The sequence below is a fragment of the Pan paniscus genome, chromosome 8, assembly GCF_029289425.2.
Source record: "Pan paniscus chromosome 8, NHGRI_mPanPan1-v2.0_pri, whole genome shotgun sequence".
In the NCBI taxonomy this organism is placed as follows: domain Eukaryota; kingdom Metazoa; phylum Chordata; class Mammalia; order Primates; family Hominidae; genus Pan; species Pan paniscus.
The window spans coordinates 137722971-137745812 of record NC_073257.2 but is presented as its reverse complement, the minus strand read 5'-3'; the positions used below and the strand labels follow the sequence as shown (position 1 = coordinate 137745812).

The following is a 22842-nucleotide window of genomic DNA, read 5'->3' as shown; positions in this document are numbered from 1 at the left end:
CCTCTATTAATTCCAACCGCTGCTCCAGACAGGACTTGAGGGAAATGGAAGGAAGAGCCGTTTTGGGGGTCATGCAAGTGATTACTAATCTTGCCAGTAGAAAGATTTCCACTCCATGGATGACAAGGACACTAAGGAGAATTACTTTCCTCTTAGGGAATCATTGAGAGGTTAATTGAACTTGAGAAGCATATATTCTGTGATGGAAAATGACATTTATTATATTCTTCCAAATTAGGTTTTCCCCCTCTCAGACTATATGGGGACTTTTTCAGATTAATTGTCAAAACAAGAAGGTTTATGTGTGGATATTGACAAGCAGCGTGATATATACAGAACACATAATTCTTAAGCTGAAGTATTAAGGTAATAAATTAAGGGTGGAAAGTAAACACTTCATGGAACCTTAACTCCCTGTTCCTGAAATTTAGAGACAGGGGCTTCATTTTTAGACAGAAAGTATCTAAAGATCAGCAGTACTTCTGTATCCAGTGGTTCTCAAGTTCTAGTTCACATATCATTAGCAAAATCACAAAGCGGTCTTTTCATTCAAGATACAAATAGAGTGATCAGTATATCATAATCAAAAGTGACAAGATAGTGATTTAAAAAACACCTGGCATTTATTGACAAAAGAAAAGGTAGGATTAAGTCTGCTCAAACAGTAAAGGATTAGCATTAGTATTTTTTTTAAAAAGAAGAAACAACAGTGCAGGTCTCTATGCTAAAGTAATAAGGACTGAAGAAGTTTTAAGTTTGGAAAAAATGGGGATATGTATTGGTGAAACACTTTGTAATCATATAGAATGATTATTTTATCAGCAGCTGTTAAGTTGACTTTGAGGAAATTTTGAATTGAAATACTTTAGGTGACAAGTAAAGGCAACTGTGAAAAGCAACATTTGATTTTAGGGGACAGGGTACCTGTGAAAGAAGACTGGTTAGGAGTGGAAGTCAGGCGTAAAGGCACTGAAATGTCCGAGGCAGGGACAATATTCAGTTTCTCTTCCTCTATCACCTTGTGCAATGTACTTGTTAAATGTTTGTTGAATGAGTGAGAAGGGCTTTAGAGAAATTGCTTTGGATATAGGGATACACTTTACTATTGGAGAAAACACCCGAGATCAGAAAGTTGCTAATGAGATAGGGGTGGGGGATGAATGGTAAAGACACTGATTGTACCTTTTTGGAGTTTTCTACCATTGTGTTTTATTTCTTTTCACGGGCATGTTCAGTATGTTATTAGTGGTCAAATGAAAAGGAATAAAGTTCTATGTATATTTTTTTAAGTCTCCAAGCTCATTACTAGATAGAATAGTTACATTATTGTTTACTTTGCTGATGTTTAACTAAATGTAGCAAACTGAAGCATTATGGATCGGGAATAACAAAGTAACAATGAAGAGACAGATGTAGTCTTTTTCTTATTTAAATCTCTTGACTACCTCAGAATTCAAAGTAGAAATAACTTTAGTGGGAGGTTAACATTATTTAATGCAAATAGGTTGATAAAAAATGTGGCAAATGCACATGTTATTAATAGTTCTGTCTTCTAGCCTTACTGTGGTAAGTTGAAGGAAGTTTTCATTTTTGTTTTTGTTGGTTTTAGGGTTTTTGTTGATTTTTGTTTTCTTTACCAGAGTGAGGGTACTTTTTTCTCTATCTGATACTTTCTGAAACTCTTAGGGAGTTCTGTCAAAGGTGGAAAACAATCAATTTCTATTTTTGGTGTTTTCCTCTTTGTTCTCCAAACTTGTCATGGTCTACATTCAATTTGTTGCACTCACATGGAATGTCTATCTCTCAGCCCTTTACTCGTCCACAGTCTAAAGGAGACTGGCCGGGCGCGGTGGCTCACGCCTGTAATCCCAGCACTTTGGGAGGCCAAGGCGGGCGGATCACGAGGTCAGGAGATCGAGACCATGCTGGCTAACACGGTGAAATCCCGTCTCTACTAAAAATACAAAAAATTAGCCGGGCATGGTGGCGGGCGCCCGTAGTCCCAGCTACTCGGGAGGCTGAGCCAGGAGAATGGCGTGAACCCGGGAGGCGGAGCTTGCAGTGAGCCGAGATTGGGCCACTGTACTCCAACCTGGGTGACAGAGCAAGACTCCGTCTCAAAAAAAATAAAATAAAAGTTAAATAAATAAATAAATAAATAAATAAATGGGACTGCAGGAGCATGCTGCCCCAGTTTCTGGAAAGTCTTTCAGGATTAGGCTAATGCCCACTAAATGCACTTCGCTCTCCTACTGGGGGTGCTACACGGTTTAGCATTTAGCTCTGTAGGATGCTTTCCTATAGAATTTTATCTCATATGGATGGATCTTGTACCTCTGACTGGATTAAATATGTTTGGAGCTAAGTGCATGACTTAACGCTTCTTCTGTGTTGCTTTTAGCACACGGTGGTCTTCATTGTGTACCTGATAATTTAAGTAGGGTAATAATAGAGAGGTCAAACCTTTAGTTAGGGGTCATTGCATTAATTTCTAGCTTTGCCCTTTTGGAAAACCAGAAGCTATTATTTTGTCATTGATAACTTGGGATAATAAAACCTGCAATGGTTGTCTGATAGTCTAGTTGTGAGAATCAAGATAAATGTGATTATAGATTATGAATGAAAATATCTTGTATGTCATAATGAACTTTTTTAATATAAAGGGCTGTTATTGACTTAGGCATAGAGCAGACATTGATTCCACATTCACAACGTGTTAGGTACTTCCTGGGCTCTGGAATTGCATGTCATAAAGGGTGAACAGGAAATGACCAGGTGCTTCCGAAGCAGAACAGCCTGGGCTGAGGCACGAAGGCCGGGAGAACAACTAAGCCGTGGTTTATTGTGGCTGAACTGGAGAATACTTCTTCATGTGTATTAGCAGAAAATGGGAGGAAGTAAGGCCAGAAAGGCAAATGTGGGCCAAATCAGAAGGAACCTAAGGACCATGAGTTTATTTTCCTTAAAGGTAATAAGGAGGATTTGGGTCAGTGACTGGATCAGTTTTGCATTTGGAAAGGATCACTGGCAACACTCAAATGACAGATTGGTAGAGAGCCTAAATGAGAGACAAAAAAATTGGAGATGTTGCTGAAGCTCAGTGAAGAAATGAAGAGAACCAGGAGAGCGATGGTGGGAATAAGAAGGAGGGGCCACTAAAAAAGGTAGAATTGGCAGATCTTGGTGATATAGGAGATGAGGAAGGAGAAGCCAGGGATGACAGTGGGGTGATAGACTGGATTGTTCTGTTATTCATTGAACTCTAAAGAAGAAAAAAATGTTTTGAGGAGTTTAAGAAGTGGGGTAGATGTGTTCAGTTTGAGATGCCTGTCATATACGTTGGGAGGTCCCATAAGTAGTAGTAGTTGGACATGTGGGTCTGGAACGAAAGGAAAAAGTCTGAGATGAAGATAGAATTTGGATTAAGCATTTAGTGATTGAAGTTAAAATGTGATGATTTTCTCCAGGGATATTATGTGGAATAAGAGGGTAAGGGATAGAGCCCTGAAGTATGCACATTTTACGTTGTGGGGAGGGGCTGATGGTGGAAGAACCCGCGGAGACTAAAGACCAGTGGTCAGAAAAGGGAGCTGAAAATCTGGGAGGATTAATGGAAGAGTGCCTACTCCTGAGGAGTTCATGCATTGGCATTCCCCAAAATGATTATATTTTCCTCTAGCCACCGTAGAACGCGCAACACAGTTCATCTATTATTGTTTTATTAAAGTTCACGTAAAATGACTACCCATTACTTTGTTAACAACAGAAATCTTGATATTTATGTTTAAAAATATTTTTTAAAACATTTTTAAACAAATTTTTTACATATAGAGTCTTGCTATGTTGCCTAGGCTGGTCTGGAACTCCTGGGCTCCTCCCGCCTCAGCCTTCCAAAGTGCTGGGATTCCAGGCATGAGCCACTGTGCCTGTGGCTATTTATGGGTTTTTTGTCTACATTTGGGACAACAAATCAAGTAAAATGTAACTTTAGAAGTTGATTATGATTATGCCTCAAGCAAATACTTAAAAAAAAAAAAGAGAGAGAGAGATGGATAAAAGTTCATTTTGTGTATGTCTCAGGTAAAGTATGTTAACTTGGGGAGACCAGCAGTAACCTGTTCTTTAAATCTCAGCTTTTATTGAATCTCACACAAAATTTTTCTCAGATGTGTCACTAGACTACTTAAATAAGCCAGATTAGTATTTTTGCATACTTTATTAACTCTGCTTCTACTCAGAGTAAATTAGTTTTTGGAATGGAATGCAGTCAAAAAATCATCAAAATAATATCACAAAGCACTGAGTGGTCCAGTCATTTGAACTTCTGACAATACCTTTGACTTAGAAACTTATTTGTAGGGAGTGGTATATTAATACTATACATAAACATTGATTGAGCTCGGGGGGACTTTCTGTATATACATTAAAAAATATGTTTTTTAAATAGAGATGGGGTCTCTATTAAGTGACCTCTATTTTTTAAGTGAGACGGGGTCTCACTGTGTTGCCCAGGCTAGTCTCAAACTCCTGGGCTCAAATTATCCTCCCCACTTGGCCTCCCAAAAGGATGGGATTACAGGCATGAGCCACTGCCCCAAGCCTAAAATTTTTTTAAGTACCGTTAGAATGTAAGGATTCTTTTTAAAAAATTTGATTGTGCAGGGTTGGTTATTCAACCAATATGCAATACAATATTCAATACTGTATATTCATCACTTCTCGGCCTTTTGGCTAAGATCAACTGTAGTATCTGTTGTTATTAATATAATATTGTATATTCAACCAATTGTCAATACAAGGCTGGTTGTATCTGATATGAACCAACAATGAGTTAAAAATGGACCTTTTTTATTTTTAAAAAGCTAATTAACTAGATTTGCTTACTTAAAATCAAAGCAATCAACTCGTTACAAGTCTAGAAATAAGGATTTTAAAATAGATTTTGAATTTTGACCTTATCTTTTTCCAGAAAGACTTTAAATTGATACTGGAAACCAAATAGGATATATTTTTGGGAGATTTCAGGCTATTAAAACAAAGGCAAACAAATAAGTGACCTTCTAAAAGTCCTAGTAATGATTAGGTCCATTGTTTCAATTAAAGCATACCATGCTTGAGAGATAAAGTGTATTAAATATTTGACTGTAACTTTGTGTTAGAAATATGTTTTTCAAATCTATAAAAAAGATTTACAAATCTATCTATACCATGTTTTTCAGTTTTATGGTATTTCTTCCAGACCTCTCTTCCTGACATCGCCATTAGTGTCAAGTATTTCTTCAACCCCCAGTGATGCAACGTGAGCCTATTTTTAAAAATGTAGTCTGGAAGCAATATGTAACATAGTCAGGAAGCAGTATGGATATATGGTTAAGCATATACACTATACACTGAACTGGGGTTAAGCAGAGATCATACTGCCTGACTTTAAGCACCTGCTCTACCACAGATGATCTTCTAGAAGCCGTATAAATTAAACCTCTGAAGGTTTACATTTCCTCATTTGAAAAATGGAAATAATAAAGTAAACCCTCATGGGGTCCTTAAGAGTTTAAATGAAATAATCCATATAAAGTGCTTAAGTGCTGAACATAGCATCTGGTGTGCAATAATCACTCTATAAATGCTAATTGGTAAAATTATCATCATTGTTATTGTTAGTCCAACTATAGTAGTAGCATGGAACCAGGATTCTGAAAAGTGTAGCCTGCAGATCAGGGCCAGTGCAGACTTACTGGTTTGCAGTGAGATCCGGAGCTTGTGCCAGAATGTAAATAGGCGATGTCACTAAACATACTGATTACTGTTCAGCTGACTTTTTAAAAATAGCAAGACCTCTTCAGTGTAGGAAGCAGTTAGTTGATTTACATTCTGGTGCAAGCTCTTTACCTTGCCACAAACCAGCACCAGAGTTGACGTGGAGTGTTGGACCAATGATCTCGCTCTCCAAAAATAATAGTCCTTTATTCTGAAGATGTTATTATTCACTCATAATACCTCATTAACTTTCTTTTTTTCTAAACATTGTAAAAATAGAGTGTAAGTATATTGTTTATGAGTTCAGCAGATATTTATTGATCACATAGTTTGTGCACAGCCCTGTATCTTATTTTGCAGGAGTTGCAAAGCTGGCTCAGAAATTAATCTTGCCTTTAGGAAGTCTACCATAAACCCGCAAAAGGAAATAAGTGAAAATCTAAATAAATGTGTTGAATATATGCAGTGAGTGTTTGCAATAGTGTTATAGCTTGGTTCCAAAGATTTCCATATAGACGGATGTTTCCTTTTGCTGAGCTGCTACCACAATGGGACAGAATTAATTATTTTTTTGGAAACGGAGTCTTACTCTGATGCCCAGGTTGGAGTGCAGTGGCGCACTTCAGCTCACTGCAACCTCCGCCTCCCAGATTCAAGCAATTCTCCCACCTCAACCTCCTGAGTAGCTGATTACAGGCATCCGCCACCATGCCCAGCTAATTTTTGTATTTTTAGTAGAGACGGGGTTTCACTATGTTGGCCAGGCAGATCTTGAACTCCTGACCTCAAGTGATCTGCCCGCCTTGGCCTCCCAAAGTTCTGGGGTTACAGGCATGAATCACCACACCTGGCCAGGACAGAATTAATACCTTTTACTTTTTCAGCATTATGCTATCACAATAAAGTTCAGAGTTTGCTTTATTAAGATAGTGTTTGAATATTCTAGGAGATTCAGAAACCTGCAGTACTAGGGAAATCTGAGTTTTAGATATAATAACAAAATTATAACTTTTAAAGATTTGTATTGTAGAAGATTATCCTTAAGTGTTTTTTAAATTACTAATTTACTATTTCACCCTTCATGCAAATATATGAATTATAAATGATTGATTGTTCCATAGAATATGAAGAGACATTAAATAAATCTTAAAATATTTATAAAGTTTTGGTTAAAATGAGCACAATTTCTTCTCAAAAAAATTCACTGCCAGCCTGGGCAACATAGGGAGACACTGTCTCTACAAAAATAAAAAAATAAAAATTAGCCAGGCATGGTGGTGTGTTCCTATAGTCCCACTACTTGAGAGACTGAGGCAGGATAATCAATTGAGCCCAGAAGTTGGAGGCTGCAGTGAGCTATGATCATGCCACTGCACTCCAGCCTGGGCGATGGAGTAAGACCCTGTCTTTAAAAAAAAAAAAAAAAAAAATGCATTGCTCAAACAGATAATGTTGAAACAAATTCTGGGGTAATATAAACATAATAATTTTTAAAAGGCAAGGCGTGTATATTTTACATATAAATATGTATATTATATAGTACAGGGTTTACAAACTATGAGTCAGATCATGAGACATATTTATTTTTGCAGACTAATTTACTGTTGAGTGGGCTTAGGGAAAAAAGGAAAATAATGCAAAATGTTCAAGTCAAGAAGTGTTATTTCATTTTTAATATTTCTTAGAATGTTTTGCATGGAAGTGGATGTATTGGTTTCTCTTATTGCCATGCTTGGTGCACCTGCTCATAATCATGTTTGTTGTGCCTTTTGCCATAAACTGTTACCTAATCTCACTAATGACTTTAAGAAAATTGAAGGTGGGTGTTAGAAAGATTATAGGTAATATTAAAGAATATAAGGCAGGCATGGTGGTGTGCACCTCTACTTCTAGCTACTCGGAAAGCTAAGGCAGGAGGATCACTTGAGCCCAGGAGTTGAATACAGCCTGGGCAACATAGACTCTGTCCCTATTTCTAAAATTTAAAAAAAAACACACACACAAACACATACAATGTAAAATAAAGAAAAGACAGTAACCTGAAATTTAAGAGGAGAATTATAAGGAAAAACAGTGAAAAATGAAATTTGGATGAAGAAATGACTAGGTAAGTTAGACCCATGGCGCTGTAATCACAGCTTTTTCACCGCAGCAGATCAGGTATTTTGCGATCTGGCCCCTATCTCATCTTTGAACTCATCTTGTACCAAAGTCTTTCTCTGCAATTAGGTACCAGCCACACTTGCCTTCTTTTAGGTAATTGTCTGTAAGGTTGAGTCTACATATCATAGACAAAGAATTTCTATTTCCACACCCCACCCTCAGCCTCACCTAACCAGACCTGCCTGTTCAAACTGTGTCCCTACCATGTTCACATTGCAGACACATATTAGGCACTCAAGTATTGGTTGAACAGGTAAATGGAAAACCCAAAAATGGAGGCATTGAGGATGAGAAAACTTGAGGACACAGAAGACCTATTAGATTATGAATGATATCGATGGTAAAATACAATCAGATGTTGCCCTTAGAAGCATATGATCCCTAAAGGATAGAAAATGACTCATTCACTATTTACTCAGCCCGTAATTATTAATTAGTCACCCACTGTATTTGGATTTAGGAGTGGAAATTACCAGTGAAGAAGGTGTAGCTCCAATAACAGTGTAAGTAAAGAGACAGAAAGACATGGGGAAAAGATAATCACTAGTACAAACGGTTCAAGAGTCCCCTCATACTTGATGTTGCCTCCTCAGCATGTGCAGTTTACAAGCGGTCCCACAAAGATCAGTGATCTGCTAGAGCAAGCGTGATACATGCCATTGTCTGAATCTCAGTGCAGCTTTGTACTTTTCAACATGATAACTCTTCTGAATTGATCAAGAAGAAAGCAGCTTTAATAAATGTTGAAAGGAGTTAATTTGGGGTTTGGATGTATGATTCAAGGGACGACCAGGAGCCTCTACAAATATTCCAGTTTGTGGGTTTGTGAGTCTTAAAGAATTCTAAGAATAGCAAGTCGCATAAATCCAGAAACATAGTGAATTCCTGATAGAAGTGTTTAAACTCTATGCAGCAGTAGTAAAATACCTTGAACTTAGCTAAGAGTGAAATAATGAAGGACGTAACTATGCAAGATAGACTGCAGTGGAGACACTAAGCCCTGCTTCATAGAGCTCACATTCCAGTGAAGGGCACCAACAGAAAACACAGAGGGAAAATATATACATTATGTTAGGTGGTGGTCTTAAGGAGAAACAATGAAGCAGTTAAAGAGGTTAGGAAGTGGTTTTGGGGAGTGTGGGAGAGCGGTAAAAGTTTAAATAGGGTGGCCAGGGAAGCCTTTACTGAGCTGCCATTTGGTAACGACCTTTATGCAGCAAGGAAGCTAGCCATTTGGATATCTGAGGGAGGAACATTTCAGACATACAGAAGGGTGAACACCAAGTTCCAGAGGCAGGCATCTGCCATGGTGTTTGAGGAATAGCAGGGGAGCCGTCTGGCTAGGGAAGACTGAAGTAGGAGCTGTTGCAAATGAGGGCGGAGAGGCGATGGGTCCAGATCATACAGTGATTGTTGGTCCTCTTAAGGATTTTGGTTTTTCCTCAGAGTGAGATGAGATGGGAAGTATTGGAGACTATTGAGCAGAGGAGACATGAGCTGACTTTAATAGGATGACTCTGACTGCAGGCTTGAGACCTGACTGTAAGGGGCTAAGGGTAGAAGAAGGCCGGTTAGGAGGCTATTGCAGTAATCCAGGTGAGAGGGGTAGTGGCTCAGACCAAGTGTTCACAGTAGAGGTTATGGGGCACTTGATATTTTTTGAAGACAGAACTGACATGATTGAATATATTAGTTTTCTATTGCTTCTATAAGAAATTACCATAAATTGAGTGGTAATTTATTGTCTTAACAGCTTCGTAGATCAGAAGTCGGTTGTCAGTCTTACTGGACTACAATCAAGGTGCCAGCAGGACTGTGTTCGTTTCTGGAAATTCTAGGAGATAATCTGTTTCCTTGCCTCTTCTAGCTCCTAGAGGTCACTCACATCATTCTTTGGCCGTGGCCCCTTCCTCCACCTTCAAAGCCCACAACACTGCATCTCTCCGACCTTCTTCCATAGTAATATTTTCCTCTGACTGTGGCTAGGAGGGTCCTCTGATGGTTAAGACTCATGTAATTAGATTGGGCTCACCAGGATCGTCCAGGATAATCTTCCAATCTCAAGGTTATTAATTTAATCACATCTGTAGAGTCCCTTTTGCCATGCAAAGTACATATTCATAGGTTCCAGGGATTCCTACATGCACATCTTTGGAGGCCATTCTAGATACCACATCAGTCGAAGGACCAGATGTGGGATTTAAGATAGAGAAAAATCAAGGGTAACTTCAAATACTTTGATCTGAGCAATTGGAAGGAAGGAATTAACTGAAACTGAGGGGACCAGATTTGTGGCTTTGGGGTACATAGTGGGAGCTCAGTTGCAGGCGTGTAAAGTCTGAGTTTCCTATTAAATATCCAAGTGGGAGATGATGCATAGGTAGTTGAATACATGACACTGAAGTTTAGATCGATGGATCCTAAGGACAGTTACACCCATACATCCAAGTATGGATGGCACTAAAGCCATGAGATGAGATGAGACCACTTAGGCCCTATTAAAGAGAGAAAGGGGAAGAGAGGTCCAGGAACTAAGCATTGGGAACTTCCAGGTATCTACCAAGTGCTAAAATTATATATTTGGGTATTTGATACATGAAAAGTAAGCAGTAATATTGGCTTGAATACAGAAAAAAAAAACACACAAAAGAGGAGCACTGAATGGTGAAACATAAGTTACTCAGGACAAATTAATGCTTTTGCTTCACTTAATGCCTTACAAACTTTGTCTTTCCATTTCTGTGAACTGTATTTCTAGAATTACTGGACCAGAGCCAAACACATAAATGACTAAGACATAGCTTCATCTTACATCGACTTCTAATTCTACCTTGTTAAGGTTGTCTGTTAATTAGATATGTATTATTTTCATGGATGCATGTTTAAGAGCTGTAATAGATTGATTTCAAATGGCTGTCCTTGACAAAGTGTGCCATCTACAATATACATGTATGATAGCTTTGAAAGAGCAAATGTCAATCTTTCAGATTTAAATTTCTTACAGTGGAATGTAGTTTATACTTACAACAGAACAGTTATGAAACTTTATTTTGAATGACATCTAACCTACCATATTATTTGTTTCTCTTTCTTTAGACTGGTACTGTTAAATTTGCCAAAGGCCAAGACATAGATCTTTGGTATATATTTAATTACCTCTAGGAAAAAACATTTACATGGCTTACACCAGTTGCAAGATGAATAAGGAGAGGTATATGAATGTTATTGGAGTCAATGGGCCCAGCTCCTCTAGTTAGGTCTCAGCCACTCCACCCTCCAAATTTGGAATCCAAACCATATAGCAGCAAAAAGTCCTTCTGAGTAGTCGAAATAGATGTTCCAGAGTCTATAAATGTCATAGTTTTGCGCCTCAGACTCATTGGATTCAATGGTAGCATCCTTTGTGGACTCAAGCTTTACAAATGTGTCTGTCAAACAAGCTTGTCTGGCTTCTAATGCACCGGTTAGGAGAGCAGGTTAGAAAGGCAGAGAAGAGCCTCACAAGGTAAGAGGCCACACCACACGGTGGCATGGGTTCTGAGTCCCCAGGGAAGAGCAGGGCTCCAGGAGAGCAGTCTGGTCTTTGGCCTCTGTAGATTTCAGAGACATCTGAGGACATCATTCTGTTTTGGCAACTGATGTAATGGTGACCTTGAGTCACAATGAAAAAGTTAAATTGTGAGTATAGTTTATTTAAGAAGGCAGAAGTCTGGTTATCTGTTTCTGCAAGTCAAACCACCCTGCAACTTAGTAGCTTACAAAAACAGTGACCATTTGTTGTCTCATGATACTTTGGGTTGTATGGGCTCCTGTGGGTGCTGCTTCTGCTCAGTTGGCTGGGGTTGCAGTCATCTGGAGGCTCGACTGGGCTGGGGCATCTTAGGCAGCTTGTTCACATGGTTGGAGGTTTATGCTGCTGTGGACTGGAAGTTCAGCTTTGGTCTCTTCCCGGTGGCTTGGGCTTGGGTACCTCATAGAATGACAGCTGGTTCTAAAGAGGAGTGTTTCAAGCATGGGAATATCTTGGAAGTGATTCAGTATCACTTAACTGCATTCTTTTAGTCATAGTGACACTGGTCACAGGGCCAGCTCAGATTCAAGGGGAGAGGAAATAGACTCTACCTCTCCATTTGGAACAGTGGCAAATAATCTGTGGCCATCTTTAATTCCACTATAACAGAGAAGTGGTTAAGGCTAATGTGTGTGGATACATTGCACAATGTGTGATGAAGGGGCCAGGTAAGTCTCAGGTCTTTAGAAAGAAGACTATTCAGAAAACTTGATTATTTCCTCAGGGTTCAAAGTGGTCAGTGCTTTATAAGTAAGAATTTACTGTAATTATAAGATTATTACACTCTTAGGGAGTATTATAAATAAGAGAAACATTTCTTTTTGGTAAAAATAATAGCTGTTCTTTTTTTTCAGGTAAAACAGTTAAGAAATACTACCTAAGGCAATCATTGGTTATAATATTTAATAGCAATTTAATTTACATGTAGGCTGAGAACCCTTGGAAGGGATTCTAATCAGAACAAAAGAAAAATAGAATATAAAATTAAATTTTAACTTCTCTTAAGAGTGGAATTTTCTGATTCTTGGATACCTTCCCAGAATTAGCTTGTGCGATGATCTCAAGCTACCATGCTTCCTGGAGCTATTCTGTGGGTCTTCTCTCACCTTATAGAGGCAGTGAAGAGTTCCGAAGTGAATCCATATTACAACATTTCTATTATGCCTTTGTAATTCCATTTTAATTTTGAAACACTGGCTTTTAGATGAATTTTTAAGAACTTTACTTGGGAAGAGCTATGAAGTTCTTCTCCCTCTCTGGTTACTTACCTCTAAACTAGCTTGTTCATCTGTGAATTTTAAAACTTTCTATCCTGCTCTTGCTGCCATCTTCAAAATATCCTTTATGTGTGTATCTAGTGCCTAGTTTACTCATCTAATAAGCCCTTAGAAGACACTCAGCAAATGTTTTTTGAGTGATTGACTGTTGCCCTGGAGCCTGTCTTGACCAATAGAGAGAGAGCTTTTCTTATCACTTACTAATTAGGAACTAGCTGTTGAGCACACTGGCTCCAACCATCTAAAGCAATAATTAAGGTAAATCAGGTGATCTGAAAAGAGCAGTAACTTACAAAATATCATGAACTGTATTTTATTATTCTTTTTAACTTGAGTTTTCTCTTTCATTTTTTATCTGGTTAATGTGAAAAGGAGCTTATTTCTAGCAACACTAATGGAATTTTTCTTTTTAATCACTAGTAATTGGAAGGGGAAAGACCCTTCACCTGACATGTGGGGACTGAGTTATTGGTATAAATCTTGCTCTTTCTTGGGTGATTTCTCTTCTTCATTTAAATTAAAAGTTGTCCTTAATGGCCTCTTGGAGCTGACATGTTGGGCTCAAGACCCAGGAATCTCAAGAAATATGCTAGAGATTTCTGGTTTAATTAAACAAAAGACCTTATTAATAAAAGCCAGCCAGCTGGGCATGGTGGCTCACATTTGAAATCCCAGCACTTTGGGAGGCCAAGGAGGACAGACCACTTGAGCCCAGGAGTTCGAAACTAGCCTGGGCAACAAGGCAAAACTCCGTCTCTACAAAAAAATACAGAAATTAGCTGGACATAGTGGTGTACACCTGTAGTCCCAGCTACTCAGGAGGCTGAGGCAGGGGGAAAACAGCCTGGGAGGTTGAGGCTGCAGTGAGCCATGATCACACCACTGCATCCAGCCTGGGTGACAGAGCGAGACCCTGTCTTTTTTATATATATATAAAATAAAAGCCAACCATAACTACATATGGAAGGAAATAATAAATTCATTCCCCTCACTTGGCTTTCTAAACTGACATAAGCAAAAGGAAAATGAAAAGTTTTAAAAACGTTTTTCATTAAAGTAAAGGATTTCTTAATAATAGATTTTCCTGTAGCCTGTGTGAGAGGAACACTCACCAGGCCATCACAGTTCTTTCCTTTTATAGGGTCCAGCTCCTCTTTTGACATGGGATTAGGTGACCACGTGATTGATTAGCCTCACAATCACAATCCTGTCCCTCCTGTTGCTTTCCATTCATAGTTGATCAAGACGCAGAGCCTGAGATAGAGGTCAGGCAGAGAGCACGAGGCCCAGTGCAGAATCATTTTCTGAACCAGCCAGGAAATACTGGAACCCACCAAACTTTAAACACCAGCCTAAATTATTCCTGTTCTTTTAAGCAGGCAGCAGAAATGACAGAAACCCGTTAACAGAAAAAAAAAAAAATAATGCTTTTCATTTGAACGCCTGTGCATTTTCTTTTTAACTTATATGTGTTCCTAATTTTCCTTACTCTTTTTGTTTGTTTGTTTCTTAGTGTGGTTTATTGACAATCATTTACAATGCCGAAGAGTGCTGTAGTGAGCCAGCACAGTGGGTAACACAGCAACGGAGAACAGATGCAGGTTTGAGGAATTTAACTTGCTAAAACCTTGAACTGAAGTCTTAGAGATTGGAACATACGGGTTTGTATAAATAGGCTTTTAAGCCCTGTTTGCAATGGGTTACTGATAGGAGAAACTTGCTTGCGGAATGTCAGCTGCGTGAGCTCAATGTCGGACAAGATGGAAGAAGAAGGGCTGGAGTGTCCAAACTCTTCCTCTGAAAAACGCTATTTTCCTGAATCCCTGGATTCCAGCGATGGGGATGAGGAAGAGGTTTTGGCCTGTGAGGATTTGGAACTTAACCCCTTTGATGGATTGCCATATTCATCACGTTATTATAAACTTCTGAAAGAAAGAGAAGATCTTCCTATATGGAAAGAGAAATACTCCTTTATGGAGAATCTGCTTCAAAATCAAATCGTGATTGTTTCAGGAGATGCTAAATGTGGTAAGAGCTCTCAGGTGAGTAACCACTACAAAAAATAATTTGCTGTATGTGTTGATTTTTTAATTGTTATTTAATGACATGTCACAGCCTATAGTGTTCTAATAATAGTGTCTAAAACAAAAAACAAAACATTATTCAGATAAAATAATCAAATCACTTACCTAATTTTATTAATTTTACTAATACTAGCTGAAAAGTTAATAATATCTATGTAGAAATTAATTGTGTTTAGGGTACCACTGAATTGTCTATAGAGCAGTATTAAAATTACTCAAATGATCCTACTATTAAAATTACTCAAATGATCCATTGTGTATATGATATTTTAAAAGATGTGATGCATGTTATTTCCTCAGCATGGGTATGGGGATTAACTGCTCTGTTTCAGTGCCCAGTGGTCTGAGAATCCAGATATGTGGATGTGCTTGCTGGTGAAGCTGGCTGAGCTACTGAAATCAAAAGCACAAGGAAATTCTGATTTTCCTGACTATAAGAAATAACCGAGCAACTAAATATGATCCAGGCCTGGGGCCACACACTTTGGGGTCTAAGATGGGGGAAAGAATTAGGATCATTAAGAGATAAACCTAGGGATATTAAAATATTAAAGAGTTGGAGCAGGCACAGTGGCTTACATCTGGAATCCCAGCACTTTGGGAGACCAAGGTGGGCAGATCATTTGAGCCCAGGAGTTCAAGACCAGCCTGGGCAACATGGCAAAATGCCGTCTCTACAAAGAAGTAGCCGGGCATGGTGCCGCATGCCTGTCGTCCCAGCTACTTGGGAGGCTGAGGTGAGAGAATCACCTGAACCTGGGAAGTTGAGGCTGCAGTGAGCTGTGATGATGCCCCTGCATTCCAGCCTGGGCGATGTGAGTGAGAGACCTTGTCTCAGAAAAAAAACAAAAAAAACAAAGAGTTTATTTGAGCAAAGAATGACTCATGAATTACGCAGCACTCAGAACCATTGGAGGTTAGTGAGCCCCATTCTAGCAGCAAGGGCAGTGAGCTTTTATAGGCTGAACATGAAAGTAAGATAAAAGACATTTAAATTGGTTAGAGTGGAAAGTTCCGAGTTAGGGAATAGTTGGCAGTTTCTGATTGATAAAGTCTAGTATGGTTTTACTGTTTACATTGGACTTTAGTTTGCTTATGTGGGACCTTCTAGAGCTCTGTCATTGCCTCAGCCTAATGGCCTCTCAATTAAAGTTTGTTTGTTTGTTTAACGGGATAGTGGGCCAGGTGCAGTGGTTCACACCTATAATCCCATCACTTTGGGAGGCTGAGGCAGGAGGATTGCTTGAGTCCAGCAGTTTGAGACCAGGCTGGGCAACATGGCAAGATCCCAACTTTATAAAAAATAAAAAAATTAGCTGGGCATGGTGGTGCGTGCCTGTGGTCCCAGCTACCCAAGAGGCTGAGGCAGAAGGATCACTTGAGCCCATGAGGTCAAGGCTGCAGTGAGCCATGTTCATGCCACTGTACTTCAGCCTGGGCAACAGAGCAAGACCCCGTCTCAAAAAAAACAAAAACAAAAACAAAAAACAAGAAAAGGCTGGGCGCTGTGGCTCACGCCTGTAATCTCAGCACTTTGGGAGGCCGAGACGGGCAGATCATGAAGTCAGGAGTTCGAGACCAGCCTGTCCAATATGGTGAAACCCTGACTCTACTAAAAAATACAAAAATTAGCTGGGCATGGTGATGCACACCTGTAGTCCCAGCTCCTTGGGAGGCTGAGGCAGGAGAATCACTTGAACCCGGGAGGTGGAGGTTGCAGTGAGCTGAGATTGTGTCACTGCACTCCAGCCTGGGTGACAGAGTAAGACTCCATCTCAAAAAACAAAACAAAACAAAACAAAACAAAAAAAACACCAAGAAAAACAAGGTAGTGTAGAGAAGGAAAAAGTAATAATTTTCTCTGTCCTTCATAACTCTTATCTGAGGCTCCCTGTAACAAAAGACAAATTAACAGAAGAAAAACAGAAGTGTATTAATATGTATGCCTCATGTATACACGGGAAAACCCCAGAGAAATGAGCAAGTCTCTAGAGTAGATCTCAAAGAAAGCATTTAAATTTTGGGCTTAAATACCATCATTTTCTGAAACAAAGTAAAAAAGGTTGTGGGGAACAACCCTGTTAAGATGAGATGGCCAGGAAAAGCACCTTAAATGAAGGTGAAGTTTGTTGTGAAGATGTAAGTCGATGTCTTCTTTACTTAGTCATCTCCTCCTGTTGCAGAGAGGGAGATGCCCTTATAAGCAGAGATTTCTTGTATAGGCACAAATTTATCTTTAAAAAGGTAACTTTTCAGAGCTACTCCTATGTCTACACTTTCTCAAAATGTGCAAAGGAGGCATATTTTGGGGTCACATATTCTGGTCTCCTTCAGTCATATTCTGGGGAGGTATGTCCTGAGCCCCAACATTAGATAGTTAATAAATACTTATTATTCAGTTTGTTGTTGTATTTGGACTTCAAGTTTTTGTTCAAGTGAGATCCATATTTTACTCTTAAGTTTTAAAGCAAGCAACCAGTATTTTTATCATGAAATTCATTTCTAGATTCTCGCGATGTAAGAATTAGAATAGACCATATAGTGTGAATAAGAAGAAGTCCCATTTCTCATAGAGAAGTTACGAATAGATCTAGTAGAATAGACTATGCTCTAATAGAATAGAATTAGAAACTGATGGAACCCCTTCATTTTTCAGATGAATAAACTGTGGCCCAGAAGGATTTGATAATTTGTCTATCTAATGTCAGTAGCTTTCTGAATTGGACTTAAAAGAATATTTTCTACTATAAATTGTTGCTTTCAAGTTGTTTATTATCTCTAGAGTTTACCTATTTTATTATCACTATTATTTTTTGAGACAGAGAGGCTCGTTCTGTCACCCAGGCTGGAATGCAGTGGGGCAGTCTTGGCTTACTACGACCTCCGTCTCCCGGTTCAAGCAATTCTTGTGCCTCAGCCTCTTGAGTAGCTGGGATTACAGGCATGCGCCATCATGCTTGGCTAATTTTTGTATTTTTAGTAGAGTCAGGGTTTCACCATTTTGGCCAGGCTGGTCTCGAACTTCTGGGCTCAAGCGATCCTCCCACCTTCACCTCCCAAAGTGCTGGGATTACAAACATGAGCCACTGTACCTGCCCTAAAGTTAACTTACTTTAAAGGTAATTTGAAAAGAGGAGGGCTGGACAACAGATGTTTTTTATCTGATTTACAGCTGCCAGTATCAAGGGTTTATTATGATTTGTTCTTTGTTACGCTGTTATTGTTATAACAAACGATTTCAGTTCATTATGAGAAGCTAACGATGAGAACTGACTGAGTATAATTTTCCTAGTTTCTGTGGACAAATAACATTGAAAAAATGTGTTTTTATTTTACAATAATTTCAAACTTACAAAAAGTTGCAAAAATAGTACAAAGATTTTCCATATGTTGTTCACCCAGATTCCCCAAATGTAAGATTTTACCATATAAACTTTATCTTTCCCTCCCTGCCCCCTCCATACATTCATACACATTTTTATTCTGAACCATTTAGGGGTAGGTTGAGGACATGATGCCCTTTGCCTCCAAATACTTAACAGAGTATTTATTTACTGAAAAACAGTGTGTAGCCATAACATAATTATCAAAATCTGGAGTGTAATGTTGATATCTAATTATTATCTGATTTCTAGACATTCACATTTAATCAGTTTCCCATTGATAGCCTTTATAATCACTGAAAAAAATTGTTTTTCTGGTCCAAAATCCAATCTAAAATTACATTGTATTTTATTGTCATTTTTTAATCTGACACAACTCCCCAGTCTCTCCCTGTCCTTTATGACTTTGATATTTTTGAAGAGCACAGGTTATATATTCTGCAGAACGTCCCTCAGTTTGAACGTGTCTGATGTTTCCTTAGGGTTAGGTTCTGGCTCTGCATTTGTGGCAAGAAGATCACACAAGTGCTGTGTATCCTTCTCAGTGCCTCATATCAGGAGGCACAAGATGTCAGTTTTGCCCATGCTGGTGATGTTAAATCTGATCCCTTGGTAAGGTGGTATCTGCCTTACCTTGGTAAGGTTACCAAGAACCACTTGGTAAGGTGGTTCTTTATTGAAAAGTTAACAATTTCCCTCCAATCATTTAATAGATACATATTTTGAGAGTATGTAAATGTTTCTCATTATACATTTGTAACCACCCAATGGGTTTATCTTGTTTGTTGTCAAGATAGAGCCAATTTATCAAGACAAGGGAATTGAAATAGAGAATGAATTTAATACACATAAAGCTGGCTAAACAGCAGACAGGAGTTGTACTATTACTCCAATCAGCCTCTTTGTCAATTTGGAGGCTAGAGTTTTTCAAGGATAGTTTGGTGGGCAGGGGGCTAGAGAATGGGTACTGCTGATTGGCTAAGGATGCAATCACAGAGGTGTGGAAAACAGTCCTCATGTGCTGAGTCCACTTCTGGGTAGGGACAACAGAGGAGTTACTGGTCTATCCAGTTATAGGGCCTCCAGTTGTCAGAAATACAAAAACCTGAAAAGACATCTCAGAAGGCCAATCTTAGGTTCTGTAATAGTGATGTTATTTACAGGGAGGTTACAAATCTTATGACCTCTGGAATAATGACTGGTAATCATTTAACTACACCTACATCTTGGCAGAATTCAGGCCCCTCTCATCCTCCTAACCTGGTGTCCTTTCATTAGTTTTACAAAGGCAGTTTCATTTTGCTGCCATCATTTAAACTATAAACTATCTCCAAAAGTTAGCTTGGCCCACTGCAGGAATGGCTAAGGGAGTTTGGGGGTGAAAGGCAAGATGGAGTTGGTCAGGTCAGATCTCCTTCACCATCATAATTTTCTCACTGTTATAATTTCTGCAAAGGCAGTTTCACATTCATCCACTAGTGTTAGCATTTTTGGTGATTCTTACCTTTGAATTATTACATTAGTAGTAACCAAAGATGATTGTTCTAATTCTGACATGCCTTCTACACATTATTTAGCATTTTTCTGTAAGTCTGAGCTTTCTCTCCTTCATCATTTATTTATGTCAATGTGGACTCATAAATTCTTATTTTATTCTATGGGTTATAATGTGTTACTAAGCCTACTTACTTTGTTGTTCAGATTGCCCCCAATGTGGCTTCTCTGTCCTTTTGACATTTCCCCATTATTGAGCACTTCTTTGCTTTCTGGCTCAGTAAGATGTTCCAGGTTCATCTAGTACATTCCCCATGCCGGTGTAGGAAACCATTTTTTTTTTCTCCTGGAGTCCTGGTTCCGTTTAGTGGTGAACTGTGTTTTGAAACCAAGATCTGGACACTAAGTACCTATTACCATTGGTTTATCATTGCAATTTTTTTTTTTGAGACAGTGTTTCATTCTATCACCCAGGCTGGAGTGCAGTGGCATGATCACGGCTCACTGCAACCTCAACATCCTGAGCTCAAGTGATCCTCCCACCTCAGCCTTTAGAGTAGCTGGGACTACAAGTGTGTGCCACTACGCTCAACTAATTTTTGTATTTTTTATAGAGACGGGGTTTTGTCATGTTGCCCAGATTGGTCTCGGACTCCTGGGCTCAAGCAACCTACCTGCCTTGGCCTCCCAAAGTGCTGGGATTATAGGCCCACTTCACCCGGCCTATCATTGCTTTTAGGCCATCTCAGTGGACACAACAAGGAAATAAATGTATGTGAGTGCAATATACACACATCTCATTCTATCCATCTATTTGTGGCTCTGTTTCTCTCTGTCTTTCTCTATTTTTATGTATTTCTATTTTCTTACCTCTCATATTTTTTATCTCTCTTTCTATATCTTAAAAACCATGAGTTTGTACTGATGCCTCTGATTCCAGTTTAGCACTACAGGGTTTATTCTAGCCTTCCCAGTTTTCATATCCATAACTTCTCTATGAGAAACAGGGCTTCGTGTTATTCACACTATCTTTACCTGTTCTCAGATTGAACAAGTAAAGATACTCGAAAGAACAATTCATATTGTAGTTTCAGAATTGCTAATCCACACTGCAGTTTAAAAAAATTTTTTAATCTACTTCTTGAGTTTTAGAATTTATCATCTTCAAGAGCAAGAATTGTTATATGTTATATTAATACCTAGCAATGGTTTCTCTTGTCATTTTTAATTTCTCAATTATTTCAATGAATTAGGCTTATTTTCTGTTAATTGGGACGACATGTATCTTCAAAGTGAGAAAAATCAAAATGGTACTCAAATAAGAAAATGGATCTATCCTAAACTAATTTAGATAGTGGGAGCATTGGTTGGTTTCTTTTGGAAACAACTTGGTTTTTGTTGTTGTTGTTTTAAGAGTTTGCGAGACTGTTTTCTTGTTCTTCAGAGTTTTAAACCTTTCAAGAAAAAAGTCTTTCTTCAGAGCCAAGCTTTACAAAGGTCCTAAAGATTTCACCTGTCTTCGGTGCAGAAACAGAGGACAATTTCCCATATGTTTATAGAATCTTTTCTTATTACATTTTTTGCAGACAGGTTATGAACGATCCTAAAAGAGAGAGAAACATCTCTAGAAGTGTATATTTTGCTTATTTCTCCTTCTCTAGTTTTTGTCCTGAAATTTCCCATGAATGGATGGGTCAGTGAGGTGAATAAGCATGATATAAAAAAGAATTAACTTAGATTCTAAAAGATGTATGACTTAGAACATCTGTACTTCTATTGACTGAGTAAACTTGTTCACCATTTTCTGCTGGTAGGTTCTACCTGTATTCACTCAAAACCAAGATATATGTGAATTGTTATCCAGGAATGTGTGACAATTGATTCAGAAGGGACCTCACTCCTCAGTAATGGATTCTGATATATTGGCTCACTTTGGGTGGGATAGCTGCCTTAGGGGCATACTCAGGCTAGGCATTTTACAGGAATGTTGTTGAAACCATTAAGACTTGCAAACTTAAAAACCATGAGCTTGTGCTGATGAATTCAACACATTCAGTGTTGAATTGGTGAATTGGTGGTTCTTTAGATTCCTTTCAACTTGTGGATTCTGTTTTTCTGGTACTGAAATTAAAGGGAGTGATTGGGACCTTGGCAGTAGCTTCAGGATTGGTGGTCCTAGAGACATTAAGAGAAGAAAGCAGAAGAGGACTCAGGCCCTGATGGACGTCCTGATGATCAAAAGTGAGGGATTAGAGGCCTTTGGGACTAGTATGTGTCTAACAGAACAGTAATAGCATTGTGTCTCATGGAGGTCCTTTTTTTCTCACTTCATTTATTCTCATTTAACTATATTAAATTATAGTTAACTAACTTTATTATCCATTAGATGAGGTGAAACAATCACTGGCAGTAGATGGAAAGGACAGAAAGTTCTACACTAGTGTAGCTCATGTGGAGGTCCTCTTGCCACAGTGGCAGTGATGAGACCATACACGGATACGTGATGCTGCTGCTGCTCCCTTGATTCTCATCTGGATCTGGTTGCAGATTCTTATAGGAGATCTCCCTGCAGCCCACCCTAAAGACCCCAGGCCCCAGCTCTCCCACTACCCAGCAGCCCAACCTCTGTGTGCTGCCCGGAGTCGGGAATGGAGCATCTTTGCCTCACTATCTGAATTTGTACAAGTTGTAGAACTGCAGTTGCTAACTTAGGTTGATAAAGCCTTGATTTAGATTAGATTTTGATTACCCGGAGGACTCCTCTTACCTACTCTCATAGCAGCAGATTGGCCAGAGTGTTGGTGATTTCCTTTCAGGTAGGCGGTAAGAGGCCAGGGATGCACATTTTCATGCCTCGATTGCTTACCTTGCATGCCCCAGAGTCAGTTCCAGCTGGGCTTTGGGACAGAGCGTAGGGCAGGCCCCACTGCTCTGGCTTTATGCAAATGGCACATCAGAAGTACAGAAAACTGAATTTAGAAAATGGATTGAGAAACATGAAAAAAGTATTTGGTGAGTTCAGAATAAAGAGATGTGAAGTATTGATTTCTAGTTAGGGAGCATTTCCAGACCAAATGCGTAAATCCAAGGGTTGCACATCACCAAACTCCCAG

At 38.9% G+C, this 22842-nt stretch overlaps 1 protein-coding gene and 1 pseudogene across 2 annotated transcripts in view; both read left to right on the top strand.

Moving 5' to 3' along the window:
• DHX32 (DEAH-box helicase 32 (putative)) overlaps window positions 1-22842 on the top strand; it is a 60074-nt gene that overhangs the window by 1131 nt on the left and 36101 nt on the right. For both annotated transcript variants that reach the window (XM_034931687.3, XM_055093456.2), the window contains exon 2: window positions 14282-14810. In XM_034931687.3, coding sequence (XP_034787578.1) covers window positions 14517-14810 — 294 coding nt within the window. In that variant the 5' untranslated portion in view covers window positions 14282-14516. The remainder of the gene's footprint in view (window positions 1-14281; window positions 14811-22842) is intronic.
• Window positions 4712-4848, top strand: LOC112441115 (U2 spliceosomal RNA; annotated as a pseudogene).